This window comes from Pelodiscus sinensis, chromosome 19 (assembly GCF_052426305.1).
Source record: "Pelodiscus sinensis isolate ZL-2025 chromosome 19, ASM5242630v1, whole genome shotgun sequence".
Classification (NCBI taxonomy): domain Eukaryota; kingdom Metazoa; phylum Chordata; order Testudines; family Trionychidae; genus Pelodiscus; species Pelodiscus sinensis.
In genome coordinates, this window is record NC_143070.1 from 2,277,976 (window position 1) to 2,304,792 (window position 26,817).

The 26,817-nt window shown below is 67.7% G+C and overlaps 2 protein-coding genes across 4 annotated transcripts; one reads left to right on the forward strand and one right to left on the reverse strand.

The window, feature by feature from the left end:
* Positions 1-785: 785 nt before the first annotated feature.
* Positions 786-10,868, reverse strand: CLIC1 (CLIC family member 1). The gene is made up of 6 exons (XM_075918317.2): positions 10,595-10,868; positions 5,109-5,218; positions 4,299-4,424; positions 3,867-3,973; positions 2,929-3,110; positions 786-1,099 (listed from the first exon to the last, which is right to left on the reverse strand). The coding sequence occupies exons 1-6, from the start codon at positions 10,631-10,633 to the stop codon at positions 938-940; spliced, it is 726 nt and encodes a 241-aa protein (XP_075774432.1). The 5' UTR covers positions 10,634-10,868; the 3' UTR covers positions 786-937.
* Positions 10,869-15,511: 4,643 nt separating this feature from the next.
* On the forward strand, positions 15,512-26,811 carry SAPCD1 (suppressor APC domain containing 1). Of its 3 annotated transcripts, XM_089771714.1 has the most exons (8): positions 15,512-15,624; positions 15,793-16,004; positions 17,304-17,614; positions 20,717-20,850; positions 23,320-23,457; positions 24,489-24,590; positions 24,748-24,873; positions 25,627-26,811. In XM_089771714.1, exons 2-8 carry the CDS (start codon positions 15,874-15,876, stop codon positions 25,747-25,749), a joined length of 1,065 nt encoding a protein of 354 aa, XP_089627840.1. In that variant the 5' UTR covers positions 15,512-15,624; positions 15,793-15,873; the 3' UTR covers positions 25,750-26,811. The 3 variants fall into 3 exon arrangements, with proteins under 3 accessions (XP_089627840.1, XP_089627842.1, XP_089627841.1); XM_089771716.1 differs by lacking the exons at positions 15,512-15,624; positions 24,489-24,590 and having other exon boundaries at positions 15,659-16,004; XM_089771715.1 differs by lacking the exons at positions 15,512-15,624; positions 15,793-16,004 and having other exon boundaries at positions 17,023-17,614.
* The last annotated feature ends 6 nt before the right edge of the window (positions 26,812-26,817 follow it).

A 26,817-nucleotide genomic window follows, 5' to 3' on the forward strand; every position in this document is an offset into this window, starting at 1 on the left:
GGCCGCGCTGTGTGGGGCCCGGGGGACCCGCTGGCTGCTGGGGGCCAATTTCACCTACTCCACCACCTGCTGCTCCAGTGACCTGTGTAACCGGGGCGGTAGGCTGACCTGGGGAGTGCTGGGGGTCACTCTGCCCCTCGCCCTGCTGCTCTGAGCCCCCGAGCCCCACCCCACATCTGCCTGGGGCCCCAGTCCCTGACCCAGCTCAGAGACCTCCCACCTCAGGCGCTCCGGACCTGCAACCTTCTCCCCCTCTGAAACTTCCCCGTAGCTTCCCACCTGTTCCCCCAGGCCCGTCCCCCATTGTCCAGCTGAGAGAGACATGCCCCTCCCCCCACTGCCTGGGGCTCTGCCCCCCTAGAATCCGTTGGGAGCCTCCCTCCCCCCATCACCTGGTTCAACTGGAAAACTCCTCCCAGTTTGCTTCCCCCCCCCCCCCGCTTCGCCCTTGAAAACCCTCAATTGTTCCCCACCAGGACTCTGACCCCCCTGCTGTCCCCCGAGATCTGTTCTGCCCCTGGAAATAAAGAGTTAAAAGCTGCCCCAGGGGGGTGACTGATTGGAGTTAAGGGGGGGCAGAAACTAGGGAAACTAGGGAGGGGGTTACAGAGTATCGGAATTGGTGGGTGCGGTGGGATCCAAGTGTGTGACAGTTTCAAGGCTCCCCCTGGTGGGTAGAAACCAGTGACGCAGGGATCCCAGCCAGGGCCTGCCCGCCCCCTAGCACTAGTCATGTGACCAGAGCCGGCCGAGGGCTCCGCCTCCTCCAGCTCAGGACTTCGCCAAAGGGAGTTTGAAAGGTTTATTTACTAGGTTACATATCTCCGCGACAATCCCCCCCCCCCCCAAAACCACATACAGCCCCCCCGAAATCAGCCCCCCCTTCCTCCGGGCGCACAGCCCCCATGCTCGGGGGGGCCCCGCTGGCCCCCCGGGGCTATTTCAGGGCTTTGGCCACCTGCTCGTAGGCCAGCTCGATCTCCTCGGCGTCGGGGCAGGTGCTGGCGAACTCCTCGCGGTCGTAGGCGTTTCGCAGGTACCGCTGCACCCCCTGCAGCTCCGCCGGGATCGTGAAGCCCCGGTACTTCTTACACACCACCTGGGGGGCACACGGGGGCGGGGCGCTGGGATCAACCGCCGTGGCCCCAGCCCAACCCACGGCCAGACCCACAGCACCACCCACGGCACCACCCACGGCCCTGTAGCAAACACACAGCCCGACCCACAGCCTGACCCATGGCCCTATAGCAAACCCGCAACCCGACCCACGGCCCTATAGCAAACCCACAGCCCGACCCACGGCCCTATAGCAAACTCACAGCCTGACCCATGGACCCACAGCCTGACCCATGGCCCTATAGCAAACCCACAACCCAACCCACCGCCCTATAGCAAACCCACAGCCCGACCCATGGCCCTATAGCAAACCCACAGCCTGACCCACGGCCCTATTGAAACCCATAGCCGAACCCATGGCCCTATAGCAAACCCACAGCCTGACCCATGGCCTGCCTTTTGGCCCGACCCATGGCTCAACCACGACCCTGGAACCAATCCCACAGCCACACAGCTAAATCTCTGTACTGAGCCACCCCCCCATAGCGAGACCCACACCCCCTCCCCACGGCGCCACTGGCCAGCCCTGCCCCTCGCGCTCTCGCCCGCTGGTTCGGAGCCAGCAGCTGGACCCCGGAGAGATGAAAACACAAAACCAACCCCAGGCGGAGACGAGGGCACAGCGCCAGGGACGGGGGAGCGAAGCCCAAGAGGGGCCGGAAGAAGGACGGACCCGGGGGGAGGAGGGGGGGGGCCAACCCAGCCCCCGGGCCATGAGAGTGGAACCCCCTGGTGGCTGGCCCTGCCCCCTGCAGCCCAGCCCCACCTGCAGCAGCCTGGCCCCGCCCCCTGCAGCCCAGCCCCACCCCCCTGCAACCCAGCCCCTGGGGCCATGAGAGTGGCTGTGAGTGGCGCCCCCTGGTGGCTGGCCCTGGGGCCAAGGGAGCGGCTGTGAGTGGCGCCCCCTGGTGACTGGCCCTGGGGCCAAGGGAGCGGCTGTGAGAGGCGCCCCCTGGTGGCTGGCCCTGGGGCCAAGGGAGAGGTTGTGAGTGGTGGCCCCTAGTGGCTGGCCCCGGCCCCTGCAGCCCAGCCCCACCCACAGCAGCCTGGCCCCACCCTCTGCAGCCCAGCCCTGGGGCCATGGGAGGGGCTGTGAGTGGCGCCCCCTGGTGGCTGGCCCTGGGGCCAAGGGAGCGGCTGTGAGTGGCGCCCCCTGGTGACTGGCCCTGGGGCCAAGGGAGCGGCTGTGAGTGGCGCCCCCTGGTGGCTGGCCCTGGGGCCAAGGGAGCGGCTGTGAGTGGCGCCCCCTGGTGACTGGCCCTGGGGCCAAGGGAGCGGCTGTGAGTGGCGCCCCCTGGTGACTGGCCCTGGGGCCAAGGGAGCGGCTGTGAGTGGCGCCCCCTGGTGGCTGGCCCTGGGGCCAAGGGAGCGGCTGTGAGTGGCGCCCCCTGGTGACTGGCCCTGGGGCCAAGGGAGCGGCTGTGAGTGGCGCCCCCTGGTGGCTGGCCCTGGGGCCAAGGGAGCGGCTGTGAGTGGCGCCCCCTGGTGGCTGGCCCTGGGGCCAAGGGAGCGGCTGTGAGTGGCGCCCCCTGGTGGCTGGCCCTGGGGCCAAGGGAGCAGCTGTGAGTGGCGCCCCCTGGTGGCCAAGGGAGCGGCTGTGAGTGGCGCCCCCTGGTGGCTGGCCCTGGGGCCAAGGGAGAGGTTGTGAGTGGTGGCCCCTAGTGGCTGGCCCCGCCCCCTGCAGCCCAGCCCCACCCACAGCAGCCTGGCCCCACCCTCTGCAGCCCAGCCCTGGGGCCATGGGAGGGGCTGTGAGTGGCGCCCCCTGGTGGCTGGCCCCGCCCCCTGCGGCCCGGCCCCGCCCCCGGCTACCTGCACGATGTGCAGCTTGGGCAGCAGGTTGCAGTCGGCCAGCGTCAGCTCGTCCCCGTCCAGGAACTTGCGCTGGGAGCGGCTCTCGTCCTCGGCGCTCGTCTCGTCCACCTCCTCCGGCAGCGGCGCCATCAGGTAATTGTCCAGCACCTTCAGCGCCTTCAGCAGCCCCTTCTCCAGCGCTGCGGGGGGCCAATCACAGTCGCCCGCCGACGGGGGACGGCCAATCCGACGAGGGGGGCGGGGAGAGAGGGAGAGGTGGCCAATGAGGAGAGAGGGAGGCGGCCAATGGGAAGGGAGGCTCGTCGGAATGGGGCAGCCAATGGGAAGCCAGGGCGTGGCAGCCAGCCAATCACAAGAGGGCGCATCAAGGAGCATCAAGACAAGAGTGGAAACAGCCAGAGATAGGCAGAGTCACAGCCAATGAGAATCTAGTGCAAGGTGGGAGGAACCAATCGGAATAGAGGAGCCTGGAGACAGCCAATGAAATTCAAGGCAAGATCAGAGGGATCCAAGGGCCAGCCAATGAGAACCAAGGGGAGATAGGAGCGACCAATGAGGAAGAGACAGGGATTGCGGCTACCAAGGGAAGGAGCCAATGAGACGGAGGGGGGGAACACAATGGGCAGCCAATGAGTGGACAGAGCTAGAACCAAGGGGAGCAGAGGCCCAACCAATCAGAGCCAAGAGGAGACAGAGACCGCCAAGGGAGGGAGCCAATGAGAAATGGGGGGTTAACCCGGCCGATGGCAAGGGCCGGCCAAGAGAATGAGTCAATGGGAATGAGGGGGCGGGGACTGAGCGGTGGCCAATGGCAACAAAGTAGAGCCAGCTGTGGCAGCCAATGAGATCAGAGGGATCCCCCCACCCCCCGGGGATTCCCTTCACCCATCCCCCACCCCCTGGGATTCCCCACCCCCAGGGATTCCCCCCCTCACCGGGGTCCTGGGCCGGGTTCGAGTTCTTGATGTAGGCGGAGAACTTGGCGAAAACGTCCAGCCCGGCCGTGTTGGACTCGGGGTTGCGGGCGGCCAACCTGGGGTACCTGGGGGGGCAGAGACACACATGTAGGGGGCTTCCCTTATTATCCACCCCCAGGCTGCCCCCCCCGGGCCTCCCCTCCAGCCTCCCCCACCTGCTCAGCGTAGCTACCTTCCGCGCCCCCCAAAACATAAACACCCCCCTGAGAGCCCCTCCCCGGAGTGACCAGACCCAGGCTAGGGAAGGGGTGGGCGGAGCTACCGGCTAGGCATGGACTTAGTGCTTCCCCTGCGACCAGGGGAACTCCCCGCCACATGACAGCGGGCCCATGCGGCACCGTAGCCTCCCTCTCCCCACACACCCCCCCAGCCCCCCCACGTGGCACGTACTTGGGCGGGCACAGCACCTCCTCCAGGAACTCCTCGATCTTGTTGGTGTCGGTACGAACCTCGTTTCCGTACATCAGGAATGGGAGCTGCCCGCCTGGGCACAGCTTCTGAACCGTCTCAGTCCTCCTGCAAGGAAAGGGGGGGGGGGGTGAGAGGCACTGGTGGGGCAGGAGCTGTGGGGTGGGAGTGAGAGGCACTGGCAGGGCTGGGGGGGTAGGGGCTGCAGGGTGGGAATGAGGGGCACTGGTAGAGTGGGGAAGAGGCAGGGGCTGAGGGGCAGGAGTGAGGGGAACCAGTAGGGCTGGGGGCCAGGACTGGGACGCAGTGGCTGGGGGGCAGAGGGAGGGGCACCGGCAGGGCGGGGGGGGGGGCAGTGGGTCAGAGGGGGGCACCGGCAGGGCGGGGGGGGCAGCGGGTCAGAGGGGGGGCACCGGCAGGGCGGGGGGGGGGCAGCGGGTCAGAGGGGGGGCACCGGCAGGGCGTGGGGGCAGCGGGTCAGAGGGGGGCACCGGCAGGGCGGGGGGGCAGCAGGTCAGAGGGGGGGGCACCGGCAGGGCGGGGGGGGCAGCAGGTCAGAGGGGGGCACCGGCAGGGCGTGGGGGGGCAGCAGGTCAGAGGGGGGCACCGGCAGGGCGGGGGGGCAGCGGGTCAGAGGGGGGGGGCACCGGCAGGGCGGGGGGGGGGGGGCAGCGGGTCAGAGGGGGGGGGCACCGGCAGGGCGGGGGGGCAGCGGGTCAGAGGGAGGGGCACCGGCAGGGGGGGGGGGGGGCAGCGGGTCAGAGGGGGGGGCCCGGGCCGCGTCTCACCCACCGTTTGGTGTCCACCGTGGTGACGTTGAAGGTGACCCCTTTGAGCCAGAGCACCATGAAGAGCCGCTGGGAGAAGGGGCAGTTCCCGATCTTGGCCCCGTCGCTGCCAGCCTGGGGCACAGAGCAGAGGGGGACTCAGCGGCCGCCCCCTTACCCCGCCCCCCCTAGGCCGGGGGGGGGGGAACAGGAGCATCCCGCGCAGGCCAGTCCCCAGAGCGCCCACCCGCCCCCCTGTCCAGCCCCGACGCTGCCTCCCCCCACGGGGCGGGCGAGCGCCCCTCTCCCAGATCATCTGGACTGCAATCCCAGCTGCTGCCACCAGGAGGCGCCCACCCTGCTGCGCCTGCAATGGGGTGGGGGGCCATACCAGGCCTGCCCACCAGAGGGCACGGTGGAGGACTCCCATTGTACAACCCCTCTCCGCCCCCCACCTCACCCTGGGGCCGTGCCCCTGCCCCCCACATCGCTCCCCCCCCGACTGACAGCCAATGCTTTGGAGGGTTTGTGGGGGTGAGCTGCCCAGGTGGGGAATGGGGGGAAGGAAAGGGGAGGGGCCGGTGAGGTGAGGTGAGGGGGCAGGGTGGTGGTGGGGGGGAAGGGGTTGTCTGTGGGGGTCAGGGGAGGACAGGTGTTGGGGGCAGCAGAGGAGGGGGTGTCTGAGGGGGACCAGGGAATGGGGACAGGGGAAGAGGGGTGTCTGTGGGGGGCAGCAGAGGAGGGAGTGTCTGCCACGGGGTGGGGGGACTGGGAGGTTTGGGGGCCGGTAGCAGTGTGAGGTTCAGGCCAGAAGGGGGGCAGATCTCTGGCTGTTGGGGGGGCCACACAAGGGTTAATGCTCCCCCCAACGCCGGGGTCCCAGGTCCCCAGCTCCCCAGCCAGCCTCTGCCGCCTGTTGCCAACACCCACCAGCCCTACAGCTGGAGAGACACCGGGCCACCAGCCCCCTCCCCCAGCCAGCCCCGGTTGCTAGGCAACAGCTTCACCCCTGCCCTTGCTCTCTCCACCCCCAAGGAACCGGACACCTCCCGTTGCCGTGGAGACGACACACCTCCTGGCAGCTGTTTCCAGGGCCACGCCCCTGCAACAGGTGGCTGCAGTGACACAACTTCTCCCCGCCCCCGCCCCACAGCTCTGGTAGCAGCTCACACCCATGCCCAGGTGACAGGTGCCAAGGGCTGACGGGCAAACAACACCCCGCCCAGCGCTGGCAGGGAGGGACACCCGCAGGCAGACCCCGGGAATCTGGACCCCTGGGTTCTCCCCTGCTCTGGGAGGGGAGTGGGGCCTAGTGGTTAGAGCGGGGGGGGGCTGGGCTTTCTATTTTTGGGGTGACCACCTATCTCCGACCACAGGTCTCTAGGGGCTGGCAGGGGCTGCGGGTCGGGAGGGGCACCAGCTGTGTTTCCTATGCCCTATACTGCAATGAGCTGCCGCGATTCCTCGTTAACTACCCCCTCGCTTCTCCCCCCCATGGGTCCAAGGCCCCTCTATTCACCCTTGAGAATGCCTGCCCCCCCCATTTGTCCTAACCCCTCCTGGGCCGACACCCTGATCCCTACCCTGCCTGACACTGTCCAAAGCCAAAAATTGGGGGCCTCGCCCCATAGCACCTGCCCCTCGGGCCTCCTACCCCCCCCCCCCCGGGGAGAAATTCCAACCCTGGTGACTCAAGACGGTTTATAGGGAGACTCGCCCTTCCCAGAAACATTTCGGGCCCAGCAGTGCCGGGGAAACACTGAGTCAACCCACCCCAGGGCAGCTCTTTACTGCTGTGTGGTGGGGGCCCGTTTACCCCCCTTCTCCAGGGGGATGTTGCCTTGGGGTCTAATAGCTTCTTCCAGCGGCCCACCCCCCGCCTCCCCCGCCATGGGTCAAATGGTTCCTTCTGCTCACGTCAGCCCCCCCCCCCCACCCCTACCCCCCGCCTCTGACTTTAGATAAACTATTGAGCTGGGATCCCCCACCTGCCCATGGGGAAACTGAGGCACAGCACGATGAAGTGACTTGCCCAGGGTGCCCCCCTCCAAAGATGGGGGGAGAAACCCACAGAGTCCCAACTGCCTCCCCCCCCCCCGCTCTAACCACTAGTCCCCACTCCTCTTCCAGAGCCAGGGAGACCCAGGAGTCCTGGCTCCCAGCCCCTCCCCCGGAGCTAACCTGGCCCAACCTCGCTCCCCTCCCCCAGCCGAATCCTGTTCTGCCAAAGCTGAACTCACGTTCCAGGTCCCGGTGCCGCGCCCCAGGGAGGGGTGAGCCCGGCCCACAGAAACCCTGTTTGGGTTTTCAACAAAGCAGATCTGGCGCCTCCCCCAGGGGAAAAGTACAGGCCGCAAGGCCGGGGGGATGGGGTATACCTGTGCACAGGGCCCGGGCTCCCAGCCCCCCCACTCTAACCACTACCCCCCACTTCCTTCCCAGAGCCAAGGAGAGAACCCAGGAGACCTGGGGCCCCCTCCAAGAGCCACAGAGGGAACCCCAAAGTCCTGGCTCCCCGGCTCTACCCACTAGGCCTCACTCCCCTCCCAGAGCGGGTTCCTGTCCCAGCCCCGCCTTAAGCCAGCGCATCTCCAGCAGCAAACTGCCGGCAACACAGCACGTAACCCGACAAGCCAACCACAGCAGCCTCCCACACACCCGGCCACGCCCACACGCACCCCCGAGGGAGGGCACCCGCTGGGGAAAACACAGGGCCCAGAAATCCCCCTCTTGCTATTCAGAGATAGAGCCAGAGTGGGAGGGTGGGGCAGAGAGCGAGGAGAAAGAAAGAAAGAAAGAAAGAAAGAAAGAAAGAAAGAAAGAAAGAAAGAAAGAAAGAAAGAAAAGAATTAACCATGTCCCCAATTTGACGTGTTTCAAGACCAATTCGGTGCAATTTCTGAACCGATTTAGGTGTTCTGGGGCCGTCTGGATGCTTTTGAAGCCCTAATCGTGGTAGAGTTACACGAGAGTTTAGGGGTTTTTTTGTTCACTCGGCTTGCCTACACTTGAAAGAGCGTCTCTGTTGCTACACTTGGAAGAGCATGTCTATAGCTGCTGAAACAAAAGTCAGGACTATGTAGCACTTTAAAGACGAACAAGATGGTTTATTAGGTGATGAGCTTTCGTGGGCCAGACCCACTTCCTCAGATCAAATAGTGGAAGAAAAAAACCCAGCTAATAGCTGCTGTGAGATTTGAACTGAAAACCTTCAACTAGACCCGAAATGCCTTTCACATCCCTGAGAACTGGCACGTTTCTTGCCCGAATGGAGGGGGGGAGTAAAAAATGGTTTGCCACCCGGAAATCCGACCAACACACAAAATGTGATGTGGATCAAAACATCGGGTTCGTTTCCGTGTGTTTCATTGTGCGTTCCCAGGCAACACCCGAAAAGGTTTTAGTCCCAGAATGGCCCAAAAATGGGATGGTGCATAACTTTTTCAAAACTTTTTCCCCGTTAATTTTTACACTCCGGAGCCAAACCGTTGCTGATATCGACACTTCCCCAACGGAATTTTTGGGGCTGAGAAACTAGCTGTTTTCTCCCCCTCGACGAAAAAATATTTGAGGAAGAGACTTCCCGACCTGTTCTCCGGCATCCTCTGTCCTTATGGGAGTAAGGAATAACTCCACATTCGAGGGAAGGTTCAGCCAGAACTCTCATTAGCCCCACAGCGAGTTGAAATTTTTCTACAAACTTATGTGTGTCAAAAAAAGCATCGCTGTTGGCCAAAGATCGCTGGGTTTGCCAAAGTTCTGTTGCTACGTTTTCAAAATAAAACACAGACGCACGCAAATTCCACTTTTCCCATTCAAACCGGCCTTTGGCTGGAGCTGAAGGACTTTTTCAAAAAAGGGGGGAAAGAGGAAGACATTTAAATTGACCTAAATCGACCAAAACGTTGGTTTTTTGTCAGTCCTGGGGAGTGGAATTTGCCGCTTTTGAGCCCTAAAACTTTTTCAAAAGTTTGGCAGCCCAGGGAAACCAGGTTGATGCAACCTCCTCTGGCTGGACGGGTGGAAATTTCAAATCAGGTTAGAAGCCTCTCAAAGACGTTTGTAGCAGACTAGAATGAAACCGACCAAGAATTAAGGCCTAGAAAGGACTGGAAGTCGAAACTAGATGAAGCCGGATGGGAAATTCGGCGTAACTTTCAACTGGGAGAGGAATTAACCCTGGCTAAAGGGCATGGGGAGGAAGGTGAGTTTTTAACTCGTGATGGGGGAGTTATTTCAAAGACCTGACCAGGTTTGGGGAGGAAGCCATGCAGGGCAGAGCTAGGCCCGTGTCAAAGGGATGCTAGCTGGTCACAAGGATCCTGAAATTTCGGAATTTCCCAGCATTCTTTGCCCGCTCGCGGCCGGGAATGGAAAACCAGGCTCAGTGGATGGAGGAAAGTGAAGGGCGAGGCATTAGATCTAAGGGCGGTTGTGTGTGGCTCCGGCCAGAGGCAAACAAAACACACCCAGGGAGGGAATGCAAAGTCCCCAGCACGGGAGACGGGCCGACTTTGCATCCGATGCTAAATTTAGCTTTGCGGGGCCTGACTTTCCCGCCTAGGCTGGCGGAACATCTGACGGCGAATGAGGCCACGCTATGAAAAGGGATGGCAGGGCGCTCCCCCCAGATGGGGACGGCAGGCGGGAATCCAGGGGGCGGGCAGGCCCCCGAAAGCCAGACGGGGTTTGAAGGCCCAGTGGGGGGCCGGGTTTCGTTTTCGAGCCGCGCCGGAGGGGGAGGAAGCGGGCCCGAAAAAGAGAGAAGTCGGGTGCAGACTTTTGAACGCGTCGGCCCCAGCGAGCGGCGGAAGGGCCGCGAACGCGTGGGCCCGGCGGGGGCAACCCTGGTGCCGTTTTCTACCCCCCACCCCCCCAATAAAGTTGCTCCCTGAAAGGGTCACGGTGGAGGACACAGCCCCAAAGATGCAGCAGCTCCACCGGGAAGGGGGGAGGGGGATGGAAAGGCGGGGCCCACACAGGGCGGCAGAGAAAAAAGGGGGCAAGGAAGAGATGGGGAAAAAGCGGGGAGGGGCGGAGAAAGGGGCGAGAAAGGGGGTGAAAGGAAGGAGGAGAGTGGGGTGTGAAAAGAGAGAAAGCCGGGGAGGGGGGTGAGATGGAGGGTGGGAAAGGAGTGAAAGAGGCAGGAGCCGAGGGGGGTGTGACCGGGAGGAAAGAGGGGTGTGAAAGGCAGCAGCGGAGGGTGTGAAAAGCGGGGCACTGGAGTGTGAAAAGCGTGGGGGGGAGAAAGGAGGGGTGCACAGAGGGGCAGGGAAGAGGGGGGCGAGGAGGGGCACTGACCCCTCCCCAGACAATAACTCTGCCCCCTTCCCTGCTCCCCCTCTCCTCAGCCCTGCCCCCCACCCCGGAGGAGCGATCCACGGGGGCTGGGAGCGGTGGGGGCTCCCCTCTTCTTTTCCGGACTTTCACTCTACTCCCCCCCCCCGACCTCCCGCGGCGGGTGCGCCCGGGACCCAATGCGGAGTGACTCCGGAGTCGCCCCCCCCTTACCTTGACGAACAGCTCCACCTGCGGCTGTTCCTCCGCCATGGCCCGGGACAGGCGGGGGCCGGGGACCCGCGGGGGGGGGGGGCTAGAAACGGACAAATCCCCCCGCTCCGCGGCGCGGGTGCGTTTCAAGGCTCCCCCACGGAGCGGGCAACGGGGGGGGGGCGCGACTCGCCCCCACTTCGCTTCGGAGTCTGCGGGCAACTCGCCTTCCCTCGCGGAGCCGATTCGGAGCGTCGGCTCCTGCCCGCGGCCCCACCCAGGAAGAGGGGGAGGGAGGGTGAGTCACCGGGAGGGGGCAGAGCGAGGGGCGGGGTGGGCCGGGGGGGGCGGGAATCCCTCCTGCCGGCCCTGCCCCCTCCCCCTCCACTGCCCCCGCCCCCTTTCCCTGCCCCATTGACCCCTCCCTCCAACCCCCCATTTCCCTTGTTCCTTTCCCCCCCCTGCTCTCCTGCCCCCCAGACTTCCCTTGTTCCTCCCTTGCCCCTTCCCTTCTCGGCCCGCCCCCACCCCAGCCCCCTTCCTTCCGCCTGTCTCCTTCCCTCGCTCCCCCCGCCCTGCCCCATTCCCCTTCGCCTTCCCTCCCTCTCCCCCCCACCCCGCTTCCCTGCTTCCCCTCCCCTTGACTCTGCCCTCAGCTCCGGTCTCCCTCCCTCCTTCCCCTTGACTCTGCCCTCAGCTCCGGCCTCCCTCCCTCCTTCCCCTTGACTCTGCCCTCAGCTCCGGCCTCCCTCCCTCCTTCCCCTTGACTCTGCCCTCAGCGCCGGCCTCCCTCCCTCCTTCCCCTTGACTCTGCCCTCAGCTCCGGCCTCCCTCCCTCCTTCCCCTTGACTCTGCCCTCAGCTCCGGCCTCCCTCCCTCCTTCCCCTTGACTCTGCCCTCAGCTCCGGCCTCCCTCCCTCCTTCCCCTTGACTCTGCCCTCAGCTCCAGACTTACTTACCCTTTACTCTGCCCTAATCTCAGGCCCCCGTCTCTCCACTGCGTGTGCCCCGCTCCACTTTTCCTCCCCCCCTTCATCCACTTCTTCTGTTCCCCTTTCCCTCCTTCCAGCCTTCTCCTCCCCCTTTCCCCTGCTGCCTGAACGTTTTCATCCCGGGGCCAAAGAGCTGGTGCCAGTAAAAGACCCTGCTTCCTTCCAGGGCATCCATGACTCAGGGCACCTGGGGTCTCTCCTCCTGCTCTAGGAGGGCAGTGGGGGGCCTAGTGGTTAGAGCGGGGAGCATCAGGCTATCTGGGTTCTCTCCTGGCTCTGGGAGGGCAGCGGTGCCTAGTGGTTAGAGCGGGGAGCGCCAGGCTATCTGGGTTCTCTCCTGGCTCTGGGAGGGCAGCGGTGCCTAGTGGTTACAGCGGGGGAGCGCCAGGCTATCTGGGTTCTCTCCCTGCTCTGGGAGGGCAGTGGGGCCTAGTGGTTAGAGCGGGGAGCATCAGGCTATCTGGGTTCTCTCCCGGCTCTGGGAGGGCAGCGGGGCCTAGTGGTTAGAGCGGGGAGCATCAGGCTATCTGGGTTCTCTCCCGGCTCTGGGAGGGCAGTGGGGCCTAGTGGTTAGAGCGGGGAGCATCAGGCTATCTGGGTTCTCTCCCGGCTCTGGGAGGGCAGCGGGGCCTAGTGGTTAGAGCGGGGAGCATCAGGCTATCTGGGTTCTCTCCTGGCTCTGGGAGGGCAGCGGTGCCTAGTGGTTACAGCGGGGGAAGCGCCAGGCTATCTGGGTTCTCTCCCGGCTCTGGGAGGGCAGTGGGGCCTAGTGGTTAGAGCCGGGGTGCAGCCATTTCCCCGTGGTGCTGAGTCCAGGGCGGCCAGGTCCATGTGGCCATGGCGGGCCAGAAGGGCGGGGACGTGAAGCAACACAATAAACCTCTGTCCTCAGGCATGAATGGGGAGCCTCCTGCGAGAGGCCGCGGAAATCCGGCCTCAGACATTTCAACGGCGCACAGACAGCGCCGGGGGGGAACCGGGAGGGGGCGGGCGGGGAGGAAACATCACCCCCCAATACACACGGATACACTCCAGTGGGGGGGCAGGGACTGTGGGGTGGGAGTGGGGGGCACTGGCAGGGCTGGGGGGGCAGGGACTGTGGGGTGGGAGTGGGGGGCACTGGCAGGGCTGGGAGAGCAGCAGATGTGGGTCAGGAGTGGGGGGCACTGGCAAAGCTGGGGGGCAGGAGATGTGGGTCAGGAGTGGGGGGAGCACTGGCAGGGCTGGGGGGCAGGGACTGTGGGGTGGGAGTGAGGGGCAGCGGTAGGGCTGGGGGGCAGGAGATGTGGGTCAGAAGTGGGGGGCACTGGCAGGGCTGGGGGGCAGGGACTGGGGGGTGGGAGTGAGGGGCAGCAGTAGGGCTGGGGGGCAGGAGATGTGGGTCAGAAGTGAGGGGCACCGGCAGGGCAGGAGGGACAGGGGCTGCCCCACTTCCCCCATTCCTCCCTGCCCCCCACCCTGCTGCCGCCCCGAACGGCCGTGCCCATCCCGCCCCCTGGGCCTTGCCAGCTGCCTGCTCTGTCAATAGGACCCTGGGCAGCGGCCCAACCGGCCTGTGGCCCTGCGGGAGGCCGGGGGGGGCAGGGACAGGGCCCTGCGCTGCCCCCACGGCGAGTTCGACCCCACCCCTCCCCCACAGCGCCGCCCCCACCCGGTTACCCATTAACCAGCCGCCGCGCCCTGCCCCCGCCGCTGACCCACATGCGGGCGCCACGGCCCGGCCCCCGCTCCCGGCAGCCCCCTGGCACCAGCCGCCACGCCCCAGAGCCAGCCGCATGGCCCAGCCCTCCCCCAGCCCTGCCCCTCACTCCCCCCACAGCCCCTGCCCCCCAGCCCTGGCGGTGCCCCTCACTCCCCCCCCCACAGCCCCTGCCCCCCAGCCCTGCCAGTGCCCCTCACTCCCCCCACAGACCCAGCCCCCCAGCCCTCCCCAGCCCTGCCCCTCACTCCCCCCACAGCCCCTGCCCCCCAGCCCTGGCGGTGCCCCTCACTCCCCCCCACAGCCCCTGCCCCCCAGCCCTGCCAGTGCCCCTCACTCCCCCCCCCACAGCCCCTGCCCCCCAGCCCTGCCCGTGCCCCTCACTCCCCCCCACAGCCCCTGCCCCCCAGCACTGCCCGTGCCCCTCACTCCCCCCCCACAGCCCCTGCCCCCCAGCCCTGGCGGTGCCCCTCACTCCCCCCCACAGACCCTGCCCCCCAGCCCTGCCCGTGCCCCTCACTCCTGCCCCACAGCCCCTGCCCCCAGCCCTGCCGGTGCCCCTCACTCCTGCCCCACAGCCCCTGCCCCTCACCCCCCCACAGCCCCTGCCCCCCAGCCCTGGCGGTGCCCCTCACTCCTGCCCCACAGCCCCTCCCCACAGCCCGTGCCCCCCAGTCCTGCCCGTGCCCCTCACTCCCCCCCACAGCCCCTGCCCCCCAGCCCTGCCGGTGCCCCTCACTCCTGCCCCACAGCCCCTGCCCCTCACCCCCCCACAGCCCCTGCCCCCCAGCCCTGCCGGTGCCCCTCACTCCTGCCCCACAGCCCCTGCCCCTCACCCCCCCACAGCCCCTGCCCCCCAGCCCTGCCGGTGCCCCTCACTCCTGCCCCACAGCCCCTGCCCCTCACCCCCCCACAGCCCCTGTCCCCCAGCCCTGCCGGTACCCCTCACTCCTGCCCCACAGCCCCTCCCCCACAGCCCCTGCCCCCCAGCCCTGCCGGTGCCCCTCACCCCCCCCACAGCCCCTGCCCCCCAGCCCTGCCCGTGCCCCTGCCCCCCAGCCCTGCCGGTGCCCCTCACTCTCCCCCCACAGTCCCTGCCCCCCAGCCCTGCCCATGCCCCTCACTCCCACCTCACAGCCCCTGTTCTCCATCACTGACGCTGCCCCTCACTCCCCCCCCCATGGCCCCTGCCCCCCAGCCCTGTTGGTACCCCTCACCCCCACCCACAGCCTCTATCTTCCCCCTGCTGGTGCTCCTCACTCCTGCGCCCCTGTCCCTGCGCCTTACTCCCATCCCACATCCCCTGCCCCCCAGCCCCCCTCACCCCCCCCACAGCCTCTGCCCCCCCAGCCCTGCCAGTGCCCCTCACTCCCCCCACAGCCTCTGCCCCCACAGCCCTGCCAGTGCCCCTCACTCCCCCCCCACAGCCTCTGCCCCCCCCAGCCCTGCCAGTGCCCCTCACCCCCCCACAGACCCAGCCCCCCAGCCCTCCCCCAGCCCTGCCCCTCACTCCCCCCCACAGCCCCTGCCCCCAGCCCTGGCGGTGCCCCTCACTCCCCCCCCACAGACCCAGCCCCCCAGCCCCCTGCCCCCCAGCCCTGCCAGTGCCCCTCACCCCCCCACACAGCCTCTGCCCCCCCCCAGCCCTGCCAGTGCCCCTCACCCCCCCCCACAGACCCTGCCCCCCAGCCCTGGCAGCGCCCCTCACTCCCGCCCCCAGCCCCAGTGGGAATGGGTCGCGGGTCGATTTCTGGCTGTCTCTCTCTCTCTCTCTCCGGTCCCCAGGGCAGGCGTCTCCCGCTCAGGTTCCCGGCTCTGGCTGGGTGGCAGGGAGCAGCTGTCGGCCCGGCCCGGGGACCGTCTGTTCATCCCCCCCAGGCCCGGAGGGGGGGGGCACGTGGGCCCAGCCAAGACGGCAGCTGCCACTCGCAGCATCTGGGACTCGGCGCCGCAGGGGCCTTGTCCGGACCTAGGGACCACGGGGGACAGCGACTGAGAAAATCAGTGATGGGCTGGGGACAGGGGCTGGGGGGCGCCAGTAGGGCTGGGGGTGGGGACAGGGGCTGGGGGGCACCGGCAGGGCTGGGGGTGGGGACAGGGCCTGGGGGTGACAGTGAGGGGCACCAGCAGGGCTGTGGGGGACAGGGGCTGGGAGGCGGGAATGAGGGGCACCGGCAGGGCTGGGGGTGGGGACAGGGCCTGGGGGGCGCCAGTAGGGCTGGGGGTGGGGACAGGGGCTGGGGGGCACCGGCAGGGCTGGGGGTGGGGACAGGGCCTGGGGGTGACAGTGAGGGGCACCAGCAGGGCTGTGGGGGGCAGGGGCTGTGGGGTAGGAGTGTGGGGCACCGGCAGGGCTGGGGGTGGGGACAGGGCCTGGGGGTGACAGGGAGGGGCACCAGCAGGGCTGTGGGGGGCAGGGGCTGTGGGGTAGGAGTGTGGGGCGCCAGCAGGGCTGGGGGTGGGGACAGAGCCTGGGGGGCGCCGGCAGGGCTGGGGAGCAGAGCTGGGGGGCACCGGTAGGGCTGGAGGGCAGAGCTGGGGGGCACAGGGGCCGAGGGAGGGTGTGAAGGGGGCAGGGAACAGGGCAGGGGTGGGGTGCCTCTCTCGCCATGCGGGGGCTAAGCCCCCGTTCCCTGGCTTGGGCCGAGCCGGTGCTTGCAGTAGGCCCTACAATAAACAGAGCCCGGGCCAGGCCTCCCTCCACCAGGCAGCCCCCTCCCAGCACTTTCAGGACCCTACGGTAACACCGCTCGGCCCTTCCAGGAGACCCTACCATAACAAACCCGGCCGCCCCGCTGCACACAGGAGACCCCCCGACCCAGGTCCCAGGCCAGGGGCCGGCGGGGAGGAAAGGGGGGGGCTGATTTCCTTGACCCCCTCACCCCGATTCGGGGAGGTTCATTAGCCGGAGCCGCTAATCATCCGGCCTGGAGGATTAAGTGGGACAGGCGGGTGGGTCACGTGACCGGTGCCCAGCTGGGATCCCCCCCCCCCCCCCGGCTCCAGCTCAGAGATGGGCTGGCGAGGGACAGACCCAGCCACCGCCGGCGAGGGAACCCAGCCGCCAGCACCTCCCGGCTCTAACCACTGCTCCCCGCTCCCCTGCCGGCCACCCTGCACCCCCCTCCCTGCTCTGACCCCTAGAGCCCACTCCCCTCCCAGAGAACCCAGGGGCCCTACCCCCCAGCACCCCCTCCCTGCTCTAACCACTCCACCCCACTCCCCTCCCAGAGAACCCAGCGGCCCTACCCCCAGCACCCCCCTCCCTGCTCTGACCCCTAGACCCCACTCCCCTCCCAGAGAACCCAGGGGCCCTACCCCCAGCACCCCCTCCCCGCTCTAACCACTCCACCCCACTCCCCTCCCAGAGAACCCAGGGGCCCTACCCCCAGCACCCCCTCCCCGCTCTAACCACTCCACCCCACTCCCCTCCCAGAGAACCCAGGGGCCCTACCCCCAGCACCCCCTCCCCGCTCTAACCACTCCACCCCACTCCCCTCCCAGAGAACCCAGCGGCCCTACCCCCAGCACCCCCTCCCTGCTCTAACCACTCCACCCCACTCCCCTCCCAGAGAACCCAGCGGCCCTGCCCCCCAGCACCCCCTCCCCGCTCTAACCACTCCACCCCACTCCCCTCCCAGAGAACCCAGCGGCCCTGCCCCCCAGCACCCCCTCCCCGCTCTAACCACTCCACCCCACTCCCCTCCCAGAGAACCCAGGGGCCCTGCCCCCCAGCACCCCCTCCCTGCTCTAACCACTCCACCCCACTCCCCTCCCAGAGAACCCAGCGGCCCTGCCCCCCAGCACCCCCTCCCCGCTCTAACCACTCCACCCCACTCCCCTCCCAGAGAACCCAGGGGCCCTACCCCCAGCACCCCCTCCCTGCTCTAACCCCTAGACCCCACTTCCCTCCCAGAGAGCCTGGGCCCCCAGACCCACCCCCGCTCCGACCCATGAGTGCCCTGGTGGCCTCCCCTCCTCCCTTGCCCCCCGAAGACCCCGCCCTGGCCCCACGGCTGCCCCGGCTTTTCCTCCACAGCCTCCGGACCCTCTTCGACATCCTGGACGAGCAGCAGCGCGGGGCCGTGCACCTCTCGGAGATCGCCAGCCGCTGGGGCCGGGGGGGCCCAGGCCTGGGCCCCCCGGGGGAGCCGTCCCGCCTGCCCCCGGGGGTGCTGCCCGCCCTGCAGCAAGTGGCGGGGCCCAGCGGCGGGTACCTCAGCTTCCCCCGCCTGGTGGCCGGGCTGCGGATGGCGCTGCTCCTGGACGAGGCGGCGGAGGGGCCCGGGGCGGCGCCGGCTGAGACCGGACACAGCTCGGCGCAGGAGGCGGCCGGCGCGGGCCCCACACGTGAGTGCGGGGAGTGGGGCTCGGACGCCTGGGGTCGCTCCCCGGCTCCGGGAAGGGAGCGGGGGCTAGTGGTTAGAGACGGGAGCCAGGGCGCCTGGGATCTCGGGAGGGGAGCGGGGGCTAGTGGTTAGAGACGGGAGCCAGGGTGCCTGGGATCTCGGGAGGGGAGCGGGGGCTAGTGGTTAGAGCCGGGAGCCAGGGCGCCTGGGATCTCGGGAGGGGAGCGGGGGCTAGTGGTTAGAGACGGGAGCCAGGGTGCCTGGGATCTCGGGAGGGGAGCGGGGGCTAGTGGTTAGAGACGGGAGCCAGGGCGCCTGGGATCTCGGGAGGGGAGCGGGGGCTAGTGGTTAGAGACGGGAGCCAGGGCGCCTGGGATCTCGGGAGGGGAGCGGGGGCTAGTGGTTAGAGCCGGCAGCCAGGGCGCCTGGGATCTCGGGAGGGGAGCGGGGGCTAGTGGTTAGAGCCGGGAGCCAGGGCGCCTGGGATCTCGGGAGGGGAGCGGGGCTAGTGGTTAGAGACGGGAGCCAGGGCGCCTGGGATCTCGGGAGGGGAGCGGGGGCTAGTGGTTAGAGCCGGCAGTCAGGGCGCCTGGGATCTCTGGCGTGACCCCGACAAGCTCTGGGGCGGGGCAGCCGGGAGGGCCGGCTGGGCCAGACACGGTCCGGAGGAGGACGGGCAGCCGGGCGGCCGTGGGGCCAGACGCCCCCCTCCTCTCCGAGAGGGCTCAGCCAGCAGCATACGGCCGGGGGGCTTAGCCGGGCTGATCCGTCTCCCCGGCCATGGAGAGCCCCAATCCTCTTAGCGCCGGCCCCACGGCTGCCCAGAGCTCTAGGGCGCCGGCCCCACGGCAGGCGAACGGCGACCGGGTGCTCCCGGGTTGGAGGGGCCCGGGACCCCCCTACAACCGGCCAACACCACCCTCCCTCCCCCAGAGGCGCAGCCCCCCCTGGGCACCCCCCGGGCCGGCCCCTGGGAGATTTCCCTGGCTCTGAGCCCCAGATTAAAGCATCTAATCCGACCCACCGGCCGGCCCCATCTGCTGCCTGGGCCCCGCTCGACTCCGGCCTGCGGAGATCCCCTCTGGAGAGGGGACCCAGCTGCTCCACCCCAGAGCCAGCCGCATCCCAGCGCCGGGCAAGGGGTCTCCCTGTAGCCAGCCCCCCACCCCAGAGCCAGCCACATCCCAGCGCCGGGCGAGGGGTCCCCCTGTAGCCAGCCCCCCACCCCAGAGCCAGCCGCAACTTGGCCCCTACTGCAGGACCCTTCAGTGGCTCCGTGCCCCGAGCCAGGGACCGGCGGCCTTGGCCCGGCTGGACTTGCCCAGAGCCCGGCCGGGCAGGAGAAAATGTTTCTCTAAAGGGGACGGGCAGGGGCAAGCCCCGAATGCGAGGGAGAGATGGATTTACACGCACCGCGACCGGCCCAGTGCCGGGGGGGCAGGGGCTGCGGGGCAGGAGTGAGGGGCACCGCCAGGGCTGGGGGGTGGAAGTGGGGCACACAGACAAGGCTGGGGGGCAGGAGTGAGGGGCACTGGCAGGGCTGGGGGGCAGAAGTGAGGGGCAGGGGCTGCGGGGTGGGAGTGGGGGGCACCGGCAGGGCTGGGGGGCAGAGCAGGGGGTAGGGGCTGCGGGGTGGGAGTGGGGGGCAGGGCTGGGGGACAGAGCAGGGGGCAGGGCTGCAGGGTGGGAGTGGGGGGCAGGGCTGGGGGGCAGAGCAGCGGGCAGGGCTGCAGGGCAGGAGTGGGGGGCAGAGCAGGGGGCAGGGCTGCAGGGCAGGAGTGGGGGGCAGAGCAGGGGGCAGGGCTGCAGGGCGGGAGTGGGGGGCAGGGCTGGGGGGCAGAGCAGGGGGCAGGGCTGCAGGGCGGGAGTGGGGGGCAGGGCTGGGGGCCAGGGCAGGGGCTGCGGGGCGGGAGTGGGGGGCAGGGCTGGGGGGCAGAGCAGGGGGCAGGGCTGCAGGGCAGGAGTGGAGGGCAGGGCTGGGGGGCAGAGCAGGAGGCAGGGCTGCAGGGCAGGAGTGGGGGGCAGGGCTGGGGGGCAGAGCAGGGGGCAGGGCTGCAGGGCAGGAGTGGGGGGCAGGGCTGGGGGGCAGAGCAGGGGGCAGGGCTGCAGGGTGGGAGTGGGGGGCAGGGCTGGGGGCCAGGGCAGGAGGCAGGGCTGCAGGGCAGGAGTGGGGGGCAGGGCTGGGGGGCAGAGCAGGAGGCAGGGCTGCAGGGCAGGAGTGGGGGGCAGGGCTGGGGGGCAGAGCAGGGGGCAGGGCTGCAGGGCAGGAGTGGGGGGCAGGGCTGGGGGGCAGAGCAGGGGGCAGGGCTGCAGGGCGGGAGTGGGGGGCAGGGCTGGGGAGCAGAGCAGGGGGCAGGGCTGCAGGGCGGGAGTGGGGGGCAGGGCTGGGGAGCAGAGCAGGGGGCAGGGCTGCAGGGCGGGAGTGGGGGGCAGAGCAGGGGGCAGGGCTGCAGGGCGGGAGTGGGGGGCAGGGCTGGGGGGCAGAGCAGGGGGCAGGGCTGGAGTGGGGGGCAGGGCTGGGGGGCACTGGCGGAGCTGCCTACGTGCGGGCTGGCACCGGGCGGCACAGCTGTGTCCGTGGGGGGCGGGGTGGGGGGCAGCGCCGCTCACTCCTGGCACGGGGCCCCCGGCTTCCTGCTGAGTCAGCTGGGCCGGGCGTTCGCCCTCCGCCCCCCGGGAACCCGGCCCACTGGGCCTAAGGGCTCCCCCCCGTCGGCCCCCAAAACTCTTCCCCTCCCCACACACCCTGCCCCCTTCCCTACCCGCCGGGGTCCCCAGCCCTCAGGTGGCCACACAAGGCCCAGGGCTGGGGGGTGGGAGTGAGGGGCAGGGGCTGGGGGGCGGGGGTGAGGGGCAGCAGCAGGGCTGGGGGCGGGGCTGGGGGGACGTGGGGGGCACCGGCCGGGCGGTTTGAGGCCAGGGCGGCCGGTGGCTCGTTAATGACGTGGATGGGGGGGGGGGGCATAGACCAGGCCGGCGATCGATGAGTTTAATTAATCCCTGCGGTTAATTACAGCCGGGGGGCAGCACAAGGGGCCAAGCGGAGGCAGGGCCCGGCCCCCTCCCCCCCCCGGCCTGGGGCTGACCCCCCGTCTCTCCGCAGGGGAGGGGGAGCCCAGGGGGGTGACTCGGTCTCGCAGCATCAACAGCGCCCTGAGCCAGGCCGGGCGCCCCCGCGCCCCCCGCGCCCCCCAGCCCCGACGCCACACGCTGAGCCACGGCATCGACTATGGGGCGGTGAGTCCCCCGGCGCGGCCCTGCCCCCGCCCTGCCCTCTGCCCCCCGGCTCGCCCCCCGGCTCGCCCCCCGCCCTGCCCTCTGCCCCCTGCCCTGCCCCCGGCCCTGCCTCTGCCCCCCGGCCCTGCCCCCCGGCCTGCCCTCTGCCCCCCAGCCCTGCCCCTGCCCTGCCCTCTACCCCCCGGCTCGCCCCCCGGCCTGCCCTCTGCCCCCCAGCCCTGCCCCCGCCCTGCCCTCTGCCCCCCAGCCCTGCCCCCGCCCTGCCCTCTGCCCCCCGGCTCGCCCCCCGGCCCTGCCCCCACCCTGCCCTCTGCCCCCGGCCTGCCCTCTGCCCCCCGGCTCGCCCCCCAGCCTGCCCTCTGCCCCCCGGCCCGGCCCCCGGCCCTGCCTTCTGCCCCCCAGCCCGCCCCCAGCCCTGCCTCCTGCCCCCAAACTAACAACTATGGGGCAGTGTGTCCCCCCGGCCTGAGCTCTCCCTCCCGCCCCCCATCCCTACCTCCACCAGCCCTGCCCTTGCCCCTCACTCCCGCCCCACAGCGCTGCCGGCGCCCCACCCCCACCCCTCTCGTCCCTGGGCCCAGCCGGGCGGGCGCTGGGGCTTAGGGCCTTTGTCTGCCGGCCGGGAAGCGCTGCGCTCAGCAGCCGGGGGGCTTAGCGGGGCACCGTGCTGGGATTCCTGCCCCCCCGGACCTGCCCCCACCCCCCGCTTCCCCAGCCGGGCCCCTCAGTCCGCGCTGGGCCGGCGGCAGAGCAGGAGCAGCCGCGTGAACGGTGGGGGGGGGGGGGAATTCCCCCAGGACGGGGGCTGGGATGAGGAGGGGGGTGGCCCGCCGGCCCCCCCAGCCCGCCATGGGGCACTGCCCCCTTCTCTCGCTGCTGCTGCCCCCCGGCGCCGTGCGGCGCGGCTACACCATCCTCATCCTGCCCCTGGGCACCGGGCTGGGCAGCTGCGAGGCCGAGCGCTTCTTCCTCTGGGTGAGTGGCAGCCTGGGCCTAGCCGCTAGGCCGCACTGCCCTCCGCCAGCCGGGCACAGACTCAGGCGGCCTGGCTCTGCCCCACCCCCCCGCTCTAACCACTAGCCCCCGCTTCCCCCCAAGGGTCAGGGAGAGACACAGGCGGCCTGGCTCTGCCCCGCCCCCCCCCGCTCTAACCACTAGCCCCCGCTTCCTTCCCAGGGCCAGGGAGAGACCCAGGCGGCCTGGCTCTGCCCCTCCCCCCCGATCTAACCACTAGCCCCCGCTTCCTTCCCAGGGCCAGGGAGAGACCCAGGCGTCCTGGCTCCGCCCCTCCCCCCCCCGCTCTAACCACTAGCCCCCGCTTTCTTCCCAGGGCCAGGGAGAGACCCAGGCGTCCTGGCTCCCAGACCCCCCCGCTCTATCCACTAGCCCCCACTCCCAACCCAGGGCCAGGGAGAGCACCTAGGCATCCTGGCTCCCCCCCCACACTCTAACCACTAGCCCCTGCTCCCCTCCTAGAGCGGGGGGGAGACCCCAGGCATCCTGACTCCCCCCCCACTCTAACCACTAGCCCCCGCTCCTCTCCTAGAGCGGGGAGAGACCCCAGGTATCCTGGCTCCCCCCCCCACTCTAACCACTAGCCCCCGCTCCCCTCCCAGAGCAGGGGGGAGACCCCAGGCATCCTGGCTCCCCCCCGCTCTAACCACTAGCCCCCGCTCCTCTCCTAGAGCGGGGGGGAGACCCCAGGCATCCTGGCTCCCCCCCCGCTCTAACCACTAGCCCCCGCTCCTCTCCCAGAGCCAGGGAGAGACCCCAGGCATCCTGGCTCCCTCCCTGCTCTAACCACTAGCCCCTGCTCCCCTCCCAGAGCAGGGGGGAGACCCCAGGCATCCTGGCTCCCTCCCTGCTCTAACCACTAGCCCCTGCTCCCCTCCCAGAGCAGGGGGGAGACCCCAGGCATCCTGGCTCCCTCCCTGCTCTAACCACTAGCCCCCGCTCCCCTCCCAGAGCGGGGAGAGACCCCAGGCATCCTGGCTCCCCCCTGCTCTAACCACTAGCCCCCGCCCCCAACCCAGGGCCAGGGAGAGACCCCAGGCATCCTGGCTCCCCCCTGCTCTAACCACTAGCCCCCGCTCCCAACCCAGGGCCAGGGAGAGACCCCAGGCATCCTGGCTCCCCCCTGCTCTAACCACTAGGCCCCGCTCCCAACCCAGGGCCAGGGAGAGACCCCAGGCATCCTGGCTCCCCCCTGCTCTAACCACTAGCCCCCGCTCCCAACCCAGGGCCAGGGAGAGACCCCAGGCATCCTGGCTCCCTCCCTGCTCTAACCACTAGGCCCCGCTCCCCTCCTAGAGCGGGGAGAGACCCCAGGCATCCTGGCTCCCCCCTGCTCTAACCACTAGCCCCTGCTCCCCTCCCAGAGCGGGGAGAGACCCCAGGCGCCCTAGCCCCCCCGCGCTCTAACCCCTAGGCCGCCCCGCCCGGGCCCCGCTGACCCCCCTGCCCCCGCAGCTGCAGCGCAGGCAGGCGCTGGAGCGGGAGCGGGACGCGCTGCTGCAGGGGCTGGAGCTGGCCGAGCGCCTGCGGGGCTGGTACCGGCGCCACCTGCTGGAGGCCCAGCGCCGGCAGGAGCAGGCGGGGGCGGAGCCGGTAAGTACCACCCGCAGGGGAGGGGGCGCATGGGTCAGTCCATTGTCGGGGGGGGGGGGTGGCTGGATCAGTCCATTGTTACAGTGGGGGTTGTGTGTTCAATGTTTTCGACTGGGGGAGGCAATGGGTCAGTCCATTATCGGATGGGGCCAATATTTTTAAATAAGGGGGCACATGGACCAAACCATTTGTATTGGAAGGGGGTTGGATCAGTCCCTTAGATGGTGAGGGGGGGGGGTGGACTGACCTATGAGTATTGATCCATTGTTATCATGGGGGTGGATCAAACCATTGTGACTAGAATGGGGATGGCTCAGCCCATTGTTAACATGTGGAGGTGGAAGGATCAGTCCACTGGTATTTTGTGGAGGGGGGGGCAGGGATTGCTCCACTTATCAATAGGGTGGCAATGGAGCAGTCTATTCGTATTGCAGGGGAGCAAAGCAACGGAGTGGGGAAAATGAAGTGGGAATAGTTGGCCCATTATCAACACTTGGCATTATGGAACAGTCCATTGTGTTTAATGGGGGGTTGTACAGAGGGTTGGGTTTTCCTTTTGGGGGGGCGGTGGTCAGGGAGTGGATCAGTCCATTGGTATGGGAAGGGGGAATGGATCAGTACCATTAGGAGTAAATAGGCAGGTCCATTGTGAGTGTTTCTTGGAGGGGAAATGGACTGATCCATTGTAGAACAGATGGATCCATTACAGTATTGGGAGGCAATGGGCCATTCCATTCTCATTATGGGGGGGGGGGGGTATTGAACTGCTTCAAAGTGATTTAGCCTGGTTAGATCATTCCATTGTTTAGGGTTGGGTGGGTGAAAAGGACTGTTCCATTTCTGGGGGGGGGAGTGAAATGGATCATTCCACTGATCCCAGAACAGAGGGGTGATGTGTGATTGTGGGTGCAGTGGAAAATCCAAAGGTCCGTCGGATGGGTCCAGAGGACCCTGTCGCCCAGCAGAGGACCTCAACTTCCATGGCTGGACTTTTCTCCCCCATCATGTATTTCTCCTCCCTGCTCCCCTAGGATTTTTTCCCAGATTCCTGCCCTAGTCAGAGCTGCCTCCTGTTGACCAAGATCCAAGAGGTGAATCTTGGGTTAAGAAACCTACTGGCCAGCCCCGGAAAGGTCAGCACGGCTGGGGCTGGGGTAGGGGACCAGTGGGCAGGGGGGCATGAGTGAGCGGCACAGGGAAAGCCGTGGGGTGGGGAGCAATAGGGGACCTGTGCACACTGTGCCTGGTACAGAAGAAAACTAATGTGTCCTCTCCCCCTTCCTCCCGCAGGCAGACCCTCCCCACTGCTTCCCCTCGGGTAGGTGCGGGGCGCCTCTCTTCCCCACGGGGAAGAAGCAGGAATTTCAGCAGCAAGCCGTGCACGTGCTGAAGGAGCAGAACCACCTCCTCATCAAGGTAGGGAGGTGGCAGTGGGACCCCAGGGGCAGGGGGAAGGAGCAGCAATTCCTACACCACCTGAGCCGGAAAGCCAGGGCAGCGGAGGATGGTCCAAAATGGTAGACGCTGCAAGTCCCTCCCTGCCTCCTTGGGCTGTCGGTCAAGTTGGCCAACTCTCCAACGTCTTCGCCCTGCCCCCTGGTGGCTGGGTTGGGTCAGATGTGGCCAGACCAAGATGTGGCCAGTTCCACCAAGGGTGGGCAAGAGCTGGATTCAAGATGGCCGCCCCCACCCAGCCCTGCCGCCCTATGGCGAGGTGGGGTTGGAGGTCTGGATTCAAGATGGTGGCCGAGGCCGGCTGCCCAGGTGCCAAAGGTCTCCACCACGTCCTTGTGGTGAGGCCAGGGCCACGAACGGTCCATGAATGGAGAGCTCTTCGTTGTCCGATGTTGGCAAAATGGCCGCCTCACAAAGCCTCGCTGCCCGTTAAGCCAAGGGGTCCGGTTGAGAGGTGGCACCCCATGGTGGCTGCCCAGGGACGAGGCGGTGCCACGAAACGGCCACCACAGTAGGTCTTCCTTGACGTCGGTTGAAGATCCAAGATGGCCGCCCGAGGGCGGGGGGGTGAAGGAGGCCGGGAGGTTAGGCCAGAGATTGGCCACCCAATAGGAGCCGGGGGAGTCCGTGCTCCCGCCTTTTCTCAGCTGGGGGTGGCCCTGGGGCCCGGGCGATGCGGCCGCCCGAGCCCGACCGCTGTCCTCTCCGCGGCAGGAGGTGTCGGAGAAGAGCGACCGCATCGCCCAGCTGGAGCAGGAGAAGGCCGCCATGTGCAAGCAGCTCCAGGAGAGCCAGGGCTACCGGCGGCCCAGCCACAAGGAGTCCACCTTCATCTGACGGGCGAGGTCACTTCCTGCCGCCGACTGGCCTGGCGAGGTCACTTCCTCCTGGCGACACGCTGTGACATCACTTCCTCTCACACCAGCTGGACCCAAGTCACTTCCTTCGGAGAGAAAAGCGTAATCGTTTTCACGGCGGCCCAGTGACCTCACTTCCCGTTTTCCTCCCAAGGCCAATGAGGTCACTTCCTTCTCTCCCCCAGGTCACCATGAAGAAATTTCCTGCTTCCTCCTCCTGTCCTGTGATGTCATTTCCTCTTTCCTCTCCTTGGTCTGTGATGTCACTCGGCAGCATGTCTTCTTCAGATTCTTCTGACATCACTTCCTCCTCAGTGCCATTTCTGATGATGTCACTGACATCGTCACTTCCTGTCCCTTCCTTCTTCACTTCCTCCAGCCCGTGTGCGCTTGCTGCCAACCCCACCCCATCCTCTGAGGTCCCAGCCTCCCTCGTGGACACCTGCACGTGGCCTGATACAACCACCTCATGTCATCACACACCTGGCTTCCTGATGACATCACTTCCTGTAGTAACAGGCTTGTCTTCCCAACTGGGGGCAGGGAAAAGCAACAGTGAAGGTTTATGGGTAACAGTGTCCAAAGGGGCTTTCCATGGGGAATACCCACAGTGCTTTGCACCAGCAGGACCCTTGGCTATAGCTCTATGGGTCCCCATCCTGCCCCACATCTCCCCTACTTTCCCTTCAACCCCCTCTGCCCCACATAGCTGTCAAACCTTACACACGGGGGAAAGTGTCTTTAGGGGTCTCCCTCAGACCCCTCTGGTGTGTTCTGCATGGCCAAGCACCCTCTAGGGGCTGGATTCAGACCTAATCTCACCTGTGTCATAAGCCCTCTACTGCTACAAGCCGATGGCGATTCCCTTTCCACCGCCCACCTTTAAAGGTGGGGGACTGCATGGATAATTCCCGTGGCAGCCCTCCAACCCTCCCCCACTCCAGACAATGGACGTGGGGCAAAGAGTCCTACATGGTATTTATTCTAACAGCTGTAAATAAATTAATTGCAATTAAGATAATAAACTCGGTTGAAAGGAAGAGACGGA